This window comes from Oratosquilla oratoria, chromosome 44, assembly GCF_046742065.1.
Source record: "Oratosquilla oratoria isolate Oo_2021 chromosome 44, ASM4674206v1, whole genome shotgun sequence".
Taxonomy (NCBI): domain Eukaryota; kingdom Metazoa; phylum Arthropoda; class Malacostraca; order Stomatopoda; family Squillidae; genus Oratosquilla; species Oratosquilla oratoria.
Window position 1 is genome coordinate 15515201 of NC_134820.1, and position 12209 is coordinate 15527409.

Here is a 12209-nt window from a genome sequence, read left to right on the forward strand (position 1 = left end):
AAATTCTTCTACTTTTTTTTTTAGTATTCTGTCTCTATATTTAATGATCTCTCCATTTCTATCTTTCAAACATATAATTTGCTGTCTTCCTAAAGCATGTCTGCGCTCGATCCCTGTAATACTACTACATTTCCAAATAGTTTCCTCTATTTTATCCATGTTTCTCTTTCTTTTCGAATATAACTGTATACCTGCTTACTAAATTGTTGTATATCAGTTCATGTTAGGAGACTCTAACTAATTGGCTGCATGTTATTATACGGTAAAATCTGCTCATTAGCATGCAACTGATACTTTAGGGTCTATATGGGGCGCCCCTACGGACCATAGCCACACACAATTTTATATGTGGTAGAGGACTTGTTTACTCATAGAGAAATGATGCTACTTTATTGCACTGCGACTGTCCCTCCTACTTTCAATGCTGTCCTGTACCACTTCTAAGAATAAATATTTCCATTTTCGCCTACTCAATCCCACCCTGTGGCAGGGTGAAAAGAATACTACTACATATTTTTCCCACTCGGATTGTAAAAGGCAGCTGAAACGGGACGGAGTGATGGGACTAGGCATCCTGCTGTCTGTAAATATAACGAGTATGTTCTTACGAGAAGTCAAGGCATAAGAGGGTCTGGGAGGATTTTTTTTTTTTCCAACAAGAACCTTAAATTTTTGGACCTCTTAATGTGCCTGGGTGTGGTACAGATTATATTAAAAGAGAAGATATAGGCAGTATGTTTGTGAGAAGGAATATGGATGTGTTGGCATTAAGTAAAACTAAATTGAAAGGGAGGGGTGAATTTGAATTTGTGAGTGTAGTGGGAGGGGGTATCGGAAGTGAGGAGAGGGATGGGGTTACTATACTAGAAAGTGAGGAGATAGGTAATCGTGTAGTGGAGTGGAAGGGGGTTCCTTCAAGATTAATGTGGATGAAAGTGAAACTGGGAAGGGAGATGTGGGTCTTTGTAGGCGTATATGGGCGTGGTAGTGAGGAGAGTGTAAAGGAAAGGGAGGTATTTTGGATAGATTTAGATAGGTGCATAGAAAACATTGGGAGGAATGTCAATGTAGTGGTATTGAGAGATCTTGGTGTTACAGTAGGGGATGAACCAATATACGGAGTGGATGGGAAGTGTGGAGTGTCAGATAAAAATCGTATTGGAGAATTAATGGTGGATTTTTTTTTTTTTTTTTTTTTTAATCATACCACCACCCAGGGTGAAAACCTCCGCCACAGATTCAAAAGCTCTGGGGGTGTCCACGGGGAGCGTGTCCTCCGACGGACAACACTCCCCAGGGGTCTCCTGCGATTCGTATGGGTAGACATTTCAAACCCAGATGACTGGGGATGAGCTTACTACGCCAGGAGGCGCTGAATAGCAAGGACCTCGTTACCTTTGCCCTATTCCTTTAGGGGGACTGTCTGGGTGGGTGTGTCGGTAACTAACAATCATTTTTGGAAATCGGATAAGAGTGTGGGATTCGAACCCACAAGTAAGCAAATGTGAGACCAGCACGCCTTTGATGACGCCACCAGCGCACAGGTGACTGGTGTGACTGGATGATTAGGCATGGAATAAAAGGAAAATAGAATACATCAACTTATATTGAATATCATACAAATAATATAGGTGAGTAAATGGAGTCATTTTACACATGAAATGGGGGAAAGCGCAAAACATAATCATTGTTCAGGACGCGACGATGACCCTGTGGGTGTCTGTCCGGGTTTGTCGCCAATTCTTTTTTCTTTTGTGTGAAACACGCAGCAAAAACACACAAATAAAAAACAAACAAACAGACGAATAGGCAAAGGACATTTCATCTTTTGGTTGCCAGTAGGTTTACTAAGCAGAATGGAATCGTGTGGTCTTTTAGCTCGATCAAAGTTGTAAAAACAGCCTCCGTGCCTTGGCTCATGCACTTAGTGATCAATCAGAAGATATTCATCGAAAAGAAAAGAATTAAATCTTGCCTCCACTGCCGAATGCCAAAATAGAAAAGTAAATGAAATACCATATAATGGACGAGAGTTCAAGTTTAAGTTTAGTGTGGAAATTGTTGTAAATATTTGTACCAAGAATCTGATCGATATCAGGTATTTCACAAAATACAATCTTTAACAAGGACACTACACGAAATGAAACTAGATGAATAGTATCAACAAACAAATGAGAAAAAATCCACCTACATTACCGAAGACATCGACCGGTTTCTCATAAAAGGTGTAATGAAAACAGCTAAAGTTTCATCCAACAAAATAGGGAAAATTGTTAAAAGACAAGAAAAAGGTCCTGATAACGAATCAAGTGTCGTCTATCAAATCCCGTGTAAAGGTTGTTCAGCTTCATATTTCGGAGATTTAAGTCGGGGTATAAATAAAAGCCTATGTGAACACAAAAATGACCTTAGAGCACACAGGAGTTCAAACTCTCTTGTCCAGCACTTGGACAAACACTGGATGGAGGCTAAAATTCTTCAAAATGGTTTGGAGAAGAAGGCAAGGAAAACAATCGAAGCTGCATACATAAATATTAATGAAAACACCAACGGAAGGGATGGATTTGTTTGCTTGTCAAAGGTGGCAAGTGTCCTCGTGCTGGGCGCGACAAAACGGGTCGTGCTGCATGGGACAATTGATCGCCGCCCGGGCTCTGCAACCTGAGCGAGTGCTCTGTAGGAGTGATATAAATAGTAACCCATGTCAAAACTTGCTGTTCATCTCACTGAAGAAGAACAAGTTGGTCGAAACGTTAGAGTAAATCAATTCCTCGTTTTACTCCCACCACCCAATCTCACGTATATATATATATATATATATATATATATATATATATATATATATATATATATATATATATATATATATATGTATATATATATATATATATATATATACATATTGTAGCCGTCTCTTCCGTGCCTGGGCGCTTCGATAACTGCACGCATTCGAGTGGAGTAAAAGGAAAACAGGTGAAAGAATTAAAAGAATTGAGATGCAATTGAACATTACGGATGTAAGTTACCTTCTCTATGCTTTAAACTATGTAGGTTAGAGTACCATCTGTATATTTCATATTAATGAGACCGGTTTCCATAAATATATATATATACATTAAGACATCTAAGAAATAGTATGTACATACATTTCCTTAAGGTTATCGATCCATGAAGGGGTATTAATGCTACTATGAATGCCATCGTTTTTTTTTTTTTTTTGCCGCCTTCGTGATGCGTCTGATCATTTGCAAATTTTGTTATATCGTCGTGCACTTATGCAAATACAGTCTCATTTCTGTATGTACAGACTTGAATTTTACATAAACAGAAATATCATGATATTATCATTTAGATAAATAGTTTAATATTGATTATTTAGAGGATGAAGATCAAATATATTTTTACAATACATTGGCAGTGTGTATGAGATATATGGCTTACGGGGACGGTTTACGCAGGAAAACGGTATGCATGAATTTGAGAAAACTGAATACATAGAGAACACAACTACGGCTTCGCGGGAAAACGGTAAGCATTAATTTGAGAAAGTGAACACATAAATTAGGGAATGCAACTATACCTTCAACACCTGCACGCAACTGAGGGTGAAACCATTAATGAAAGGAGAGAGACCGAAAGTATGGATATAATTAGGAAGGGAGGGAATACAACTTAATATATGGTGCCCTCCACTCACTCAATTATAATAGTTTACCGAGAATGGAGAGTTTCAGAGACTTTTGCCCCTGTAAAAATATAATATATAGAATGAATGTGACTGAATATGTATTTACGGTCATTTGCGAATCTGGTTACATCGTCGTGCATACCTTTGGGTGGATGTTTATGAATTACTTATGCAAATACAGTTTTATTTCTGTATGTACAGACTTGAATTTTGCACAAACAAAAATATTATAATATTGTCATTTAAATAAATAGTTTAATTTTGATTATTTAGAGGATGAGGATCAAAAATATGTTTACAATACATTGGCAGTATGTATGAGATATGGCTTACGGAAACAGTTTACGTGGGAAAACGGTACGCATTAAATACAGAAAACTGATTACATAAATTAGAGAACGGAATTACAGCTCCGATACCTGTACGCATCTGAGTGAGAAAACATAATAAATAAAAGAAAGAAAGAAAAGAACTGTAGTGCATGTAAAAGAATAGAATGAAAAAAAAAACATGTAAACAAACCTGTACGCATTCGAGTGAGAGAAAAAATAAACAAAGATAAGAAAATAAACTGAATGCAATGGCACTACATGGGATAAAACTGAAAACACGTAAACAAACCAACACGCATTCAAGTGAGAAAGAAACATAAATAAAAGAGAAAAAGAAAATGCATGAGATGAAATGACACTATTATAATGTATTATTGATGTATTGTAATAATAATTTACAAAATTGTTTAACTCTCTATTGCTATATCAATTTGGAGTGCACTTCTTTAGATTTACCTTGGGATATGTTACAAGTGATACAACAAGTGGGAATTGTAAATACTCGTCCAACTACTGGCAGTGTAACGTTGTGTGAACCAAGATCGAATGTTGGGTTTCATGTCTTCAAATTTGCTGCTCCTGATCTAGAGAGTAAAGTACACAATAACTTTCCATTGCACATTTTAAAGATAGAGAATATCAAAAGCTTTAAGTAAAAGTTGAAATTTTCACTATTCTCCAAGTGCTATGATCTCGATAATGTAACTGTTAACGAAGTATATATTATTATCTATACGGAATGAAACTAGATGAATGATAAAAAGAAAACAAATGATAGTCAATGGAAAATATAAAGGAAAATGAGTTAAAGTAGGAAAAATAATATCTTACACTGCACTAAGTAAAATAAGGTGAAGTTGTATAATTTTTTTTGCTTTATCCTGTGTAGAATAGAATAATTCAAAATGGATGGGGATTGATATTCCTTTAAATCATATTACATACAGTGGAATACGCCATAGAACAGGGATGGGCGACCCTTGCTTGACACGGGTGCAAAACCTGGCATACTAACGACTTTTATCCGACATGCGAAACCCAGAAGTCAATTAAAAAATAATAATATCCAGCTTCTTTTGTATGTTTTGTATGACCATTGGTAACCGCATGCTTGCGTTCAGCGGCCGATAGGGACCCTAATAGGTCCTCGTATGCACGCCTATCATTTCATTCCGATGGCACGCTGATTTTAGCACCCACACTTAAAAAAGCTTGTCCACCCTTGAAATAGACCTTGTTAATCTTAGGAACTTGGGAAGGAGGAGGAGGGGGAGGGAAGAGGAGGAGGTAGATCAGTAACAAGTTTAGAGTCACAAAGACTTCCTGCATCAGTCCATTGACTCAGTGTCGCTCTCAAACCTTTACCTTCGTCGAAGGTCTTATGACAAAGCATTAGATTCTATCTACTCCGGGGGGTCCTCGACTTGTCGTTCTCGACCTATTTCGTTCACGACCTACGCCGTTTTCAAACTACGTCGTCCTCGATTTTATGGCGGTACAGAATGTTTAGTTTCACTTCTCATTTTGAAGATCGTTCTCATTTTGATTATTATTTTGTTTAAATTGCAGTTTCATTTTTGTCATTTTTCTGTACGTTAATTATTGGAATTATTTCATTATTCTTATTAAACAATTCTTTTTTAGCAGATGGCTTCACGCCTCACCCTGTATCCTTTTTACAGCTGGGGGGGATCTAGTTTTGTAACTACTGCTATGCATGAGATCCGATAAAAAAAAAAAAAAAAAAAAAATCCCGCCAGCCTTAGGGGCATCTGACGCTCAGATAAATGAAGTAATTTGGTTTTGGCCAAAAATATTCAACCAATCTACTCCACTAACGTATTTTACACAATCTTCCATGATCACATTTCATTCAGCACCAATTGGGGTTCAGATTTCATCTGTGTTGCTACAGTTTCAGTTGAAAAAATGTATTTGGTTGTAAGATAGCTCGTAACACAGTAAATGAAATTTTGGTTTTATGCCTTTGCCTTTTTGGCTACCTCCTTTGTAAGGGGAAAAAGCCTGTGGTATATATATATATATATATATATATATATATATATATATATATATTATATATATATATATATATATATATGACGTAGGTGGAGTAAGAAACACATGAGTCTTAGTCTGAATTTATTCCTGTTTTCACATATATGCCTTTTCAAAGGAATTGTGTACAAATGAGTTGTGGATATTTATACATGATGGGGACCTCACTATCTCTCCGTGTTGCCAGAGTTGGCGACAAATGTAGATATTTAAAAAGTAGATACTTTTCACACCGTCTCGAGTCGAGAGAAAACGTACTTTTTAAAGAATAACGTTAGAAAAAATATATATATATATTCTTATTCCAAAGACTATGATTACTTTCCAAAGCCTTAAGAGCAAAGTTAAGCAGTTTATTAGTTCTTTAAGTAAATTTTGTGAATGCTCTACAGAAAGAGGGAATGTAGAAATATGACGGAAACTGCTTGGTATAACTGGAGACTCAATATTATAATAATGGTAATAATAATGATAATAATAATAATGATGATAATAATGATAATGATAATAATAATAATAATAATAATAATAATAATAATAATAATAATAATAATAATAATAATAATAATAATAATAATAATAATAATAATAATAATAATAATAATAATAATAATAATAATAATAATAATAATAATAATAATAATAATAATAATAATAATAATAATAATAATAATAATAATAATAATAATAATAATAATAATAATAATAATAATAATAATAATAATAATAATAATAATAATAATAATAATAATAATAATAATAATAATAATAATAATAATAATAATAATAATAATAATCATAATAATAATCATAATAATAATGACAATAATGCTTAAAAGAGACCTGGAGACCCAAGATCTTCCCGTCGATGATATCAAGAGGCTCATGTCAAAGGAGGGCGCACCAACAGGGTCAGTAAGAGTGGCATCTCTTGCTGACACCCTTCCCTCCACTGTCAGATTAGGATATACCTTACACCAAGTTGTCCCCTACGTCGCTCCAGTAAGAAGATGCACAAAGTGTCAACTCCTGGGGCACTCTAGGAAGGAGTGCCGACGCAAGGCACCTCGGTGCGCTAAATGCAGCAAAGCTGCTTATCACGGATGCCCAGAAGTGGCTATTAGGAGGGTAGCGCATGAGATAAAAACCAGAGATATGTCACCTTCTCGGAAGCGCTAGCTGCTGCCAGGGAGCGATGGACTACCCACCTTAAAGAAGAGTGGGCAAAGTAGAGGGACTTTGGGACAGCACCCAAGTCCCCTAAACACCTTTTAGAAAGCGCACCCCCAACCCAGGTGGCTAAATCAAATGACTCCATAGCAGCTGTTTCACCTGGCACTGAGCCTCCACCAACAAGTGAGGAAGTCTGTGCCCCCAAAGAAAAGCCGCCTGCCAAACCCCCGACGACCACTACCACCGAAATGGAAGATAAGAAGAGGATTAAGAAACATAAGATAAGGAGAAGAAAGACAGGCCAGATCATCTCCCCCCACCCCGAGGGATCCTTCCCCACCAACACGAACCTTCCTCCTGAGACGTCTCCTCCCATAGTGGGAAAAGAAATAAGGGCACTCTCACACGACAGAGCAGCCTTACTCCCAGCCCCCTCCACCCCCCTCTCAAGCTCCATCGAGAGCCTGAAAGCCACAGTCGAAACAATACAAAAAGATCTAGCTCGTTCCAACCCACAGGCAGCTCGGCTTCTAGACGGAATCTTCGTGATTCTTAGTACAATCATGGAAATTGGAAATCATGGCTGTACTTAGAATTATGCAATGGAACTGTCGGGCAATAAACACTGCCTGGGATCAACTAGTGCAGCATCTCGCCAAACACCACTACGAGGTAATTGCACTACAATCACTTCGGAAACGCCCTCTCCAGCTACCAACTCTGCCAGGCTACCACTACCCTCCCTTCTATGGGACTGATGTTTCCCTAGGACTAGCCGCCCAAGTCGGAACCTTGCCTGGACCTCCACTGGAAGCAGGATATGGTACGGTCTCTTCTGTCAAGGTGAAAGAAGACCAGACCATTAACATCCTAAATTATCACAATCCAGACACGACTAGGCACTTTGAATGGCTTGGAGCCTTCACTGACAACTGGGTAGTGGTGGGGGATTTTAATCGTCGCGACGCCCTATGGGAAGACGAATATCCCCATTCCTCTCCTGAACTCGCCTCACAGTTAGACTCCGTGGATATGGACCTCCTCAACGATGGCACCCACACCAGAGTTCCAGACGTGGTAGGGCACAGTAAGTCAGCCATCGACTTATCTTTCGTGTCCTCAAACCTAGCGGGAGCCACGGACTGGTTCACACTTGGGGACCCTTTGTCTTCAGATCATCTCCCTATCTGCGTCTCCATACACCTCTCACCTGTAGTCCACCTGCCTCCACTGCAAGGAAACCTTAACCTTCAAAAAGCAAACTGGACTGCATACAAAGAGTTCTTGAACAACGATGACAGCCTAGATCTCGACAACTCGGTGGACAGCTTAAATCAACAGTTCACCGGCATAGTTCTGCCAGCAGCTAGACACGCAATCCCCTTCGTCAGCACAGGTCATGGAAGGCGTGGCCACCCTTGGTGGACGGAGGACTGCAATATTGCTGTCCTATCATCGGTACAAGAGAGAAGGGTCGGAAGAAGCCTTCATCGAGATGAAGACAACAAATTCGCATTGCAAGAGGACCATAGCCCAAGCAAAGCTTGCATACTGGATGAATAGCAAGGACAACACTTTGGACCTAAGCGCAGCTTGGAAAAATGTCAAGATTCTAAAGAGCCGATATAACCCACCGGATAATGACCTTACAGCCCCAGACGGTACGATCCTGTGCACTCCTGAGGAGAAGGCTGAAAGCTTTCTCCACCACTTTGCTAGTGCAAGTACCATGGCCAGCCTCCCCGAGGCACAACTGCGCCTCCGTCGCGAACAAGAATCCCGAATGGATCTTTCTCCACCGAAAGGGGAAGACTCGAGCCTAACCCTCAAGGCAACCCGGACAAACAAGAAATCGCCTGGAGCAGATAAGGTCACATACCCTCTCCTACAGCAACTGCCGCCTTTCATGCAAATGAATCTGCTAAGATTATATAACAAATGCTGGAGGCAAGGCGTTGTTCCTAGCACCTGGAAGCACGCTATTGTGGTACCAATTCCCAGGGCAAACAAGAGCAGGAAAAGCGTAACCAACTACAGGCCTGTCTCGCTCACCTCCCACGTAGGAAAGCTGTACGAGCGAATAGTACTGAATCGACTGAAGTCCCAGGTGGAAGATAAGAAAGCCCTCCCAAAACTTCAAGCCGGATTTAGAAAAGGGAGAAGCATCACTGACCACATCGTGCGACTCTCCGAACATATCCATGGGGCCCAAAGACAGAGACGGATTCTATAGACGTGCTTTTTTAGATATTGCCAAAGCTTTTGATACCGTCTGGCACGGTAAACTGCTATCTAAACTCAAATCTATTGGAGTTTCGCCGGGACTGTACAAATTTGTGCAGTCCTTCCTTTCAGGTCGATCCATGGTTGTACGCTGGAAAGGACACCTCAGCCGATCGTCAACCATTGATATGGGAGTCCCCCAGAGCTCTGTAGTTGCCCCGCTCCTCTTCACATTGCTCCTTGGGGATGTAGGAAAAGGAGTGAGAAAGGACACTGTCGTCACAGCCTATGCTGATGACATAGCATTATGGAGGAAAGCTATGCACCGGCGGCCCAAGAAGGATTCTGACCAGCACAAGTCAGAACTCCGTCTCTTTCAGAGACAGGTTGACCTGGTGATGACCCAACTGACCGACCTGGGCTTCATGCTCTCCGCAGCAAAGACTGTTTACATGCCAGTCCACGGCATAGGTTACAACAGAGGAGACTACCCTGGCTGGAATTACATCAAAGTGGGCGGAACTCCCGTATACCCAGCTAAGGCAGTTCGATATTTAGGGGTCATCTTCCAGAGAGACGGAAAATAGACTAGCCACATAAATCAGGTCATAATAAACGCTAGACGAGCCCTAAACCTCGTCCGAGTCATCCGCCGAGAGCCCTGGGGTCAAAGGAGGGAAACACTGATATCCATAGTCAAGAGTTTGGTACGCTCCCGGCTCCTCTTCGGATCTCCTGCCATGCACGATCTTCCCCCTTGGGTAGTGTATAGATTAGCCAGAGTGGAGTGCCAAGCGCTCCGCCTGGGTCTCAGTTTGCCAGCATCAGTTCCACATGAACAAGTATATAATGAAGCAGGTGTTCTTCCTCTTTGGTATCAACTGAAGAAAGATGCCTGCAAATACTTGTTCACCAGTGCTAAAGTTGCAAATTCTACGGATGAGGAACTCCGGGAGGATTGGTTGCCGGCCTCACAGACGACGCACATTCAAGGTCTGCCTGGCTCCGTCAAGGACCTCTGCATAAAAGCCGGGCTTCCTCCCGATGCGAGACAACTTGTTACCCAGTGTCAGGTGGATCTCTTTCACCCCTGGCTACTCAAACCACCAACAGTTGTCTCAGAAATTCCGGGATTGAGATGCCTTGTCTACACAGATGGCTCTGTGATTGAGGATGGCCGCACAGGCGCAGGGATATTCTTGGAAAACTCACAAGAGTCCATCTCCGTGAAGCTTCCCCCCACCTCCATCTTCTCGGCCGAATTAATCGCTATTCGGGAAGCCATAGAAATAGTTCTCGCTCTTCCCCATCCACCAGCTTTCATCACCGTGCTCTCAGATTCAAGAGCCAGCCTTAAGGCACTGCACAGCTGTCAATGCGACTAGCAACCAGACACTTTGCAGGAAATACTGCACCTCGCTGCTGAGGCCTCCAACAAAGATATTCAGATAAGATATCAATGGGTTCCCTCACATGTGGGGTTGCACGGTAATGAAAAGGCGGATGGGGCAGCCAAGAAGGGCTGAAGAGGATATGATTTCCATCAAATTCACGGTCAGCGATGCCCTGCACAAGATCAACAGAGCCATCTGGGAGACCTGGAAGGCAGACTTCACCGCCACTGCCATCGCTCGTGGATGGCCGACAACAACCTGCCACGGAGGAAAACCCCCGACCTTCCCCTCTGTACCCCCCTATATGTTAGCCATGATATCCAGAATAAGGGTAAATCATTGGCGAACCAAATCCCTTAATCTTCTCTGTACCTGTGGCAGAGAACAGGTCTCTTTCAATCACTGCCTTTTCGTTTGCAGACAGTTGAGGGACCATTTTAAAAATTTAAGAAATCTCTTCGGAGATCCCTCCACCGCCCTAGACCAATTGAGGGCAAACAGCACATCAGACGCCGGAAAATCTCAAATAATCCTGGCTGCTGCCAGCCTAATCTCCTCTTCCCCCGTGGGAGGCCTACTATGACCCCCTCCAGCCGGGTCAAATATAACAAAAATCCACGCTCCGGTAAATAAATAAATATAAAATTGAATTAATAAATCAATAAATTACGGCCATAGAAGCAATTAAAGACAGTCCTTCAATCGGCTAGCTCCGCATGGACTAAATAGAAAAAAGAAAAAGAAAAAGAAAATGTATACCATTCATTTGAAAAAGCATACCTGCGAAACTAGTCAGGAATTATCGCAGACTAGGACTCCTGTATTTCCTATTCCACTTACGTCATATACACGCACCCACACACCTGCGCGCGCACACACACACACACACACACACACACACACACACACACACACACACACACACACACACACACACACACACACACACACACACACACACACACACACACACACACACACACACACACATATATATATATATATATATATATATATATATATATATATATATATATCTTATACTAAATAAAAAAATAATTCTCCGGTTTGCGAGTTTTTCTCGAGACCCGGCAAAACGGTCACACCGGACCCTGGGTAGGTGTAAGGGTTTATTCAGTTCGTTTCACGTTTTCAACTGGAACTGATCTGATTCACGTTGTTCATTTAATAATATAATCTGCGTATATGTTATACATTAGAGATATTTACATTCTAATTTGTGTATCTTATTATACTTAATAAAAATCAAATCTGTCATTTCCCGAGATGGGGCAGGCCGGTGGTAAATTGGTTACATCATCGCTTGGCAGGTGTATTTAG

The 12209-nt window shown here is 40.8% G+C and overlaps 1 protein-coding gene across 1 annotated transcript; it reads left to right on the forward strand.

The window, feature by feature from the left end:
- Positions 1-9614: 9614 nt before the first annotated feature.
- LOC143022300 (uncharacterized) lies at positions 9615-10061 on the forward strand. The gene has a single exon (XM_076180446.1). The coding sequence runs from the start codon at positions 9615-9617 to the stop codon at positions 10059-10061; it is 447 nt and encodes a 148-aa protein (XP_076036561.1).
- Positions 10062-12209: the final 2148 nt, after the last annotated feature.

Excerpts from the sequence above, each read along its gene's own strand:
- LOC143022300 (XM_076180446.1), top strand. The coding sequence starts at position 9,615 with ATGGTTGTACGCTGGAAAGGACACCTCAGCCGATCGTCAACCATTGAT.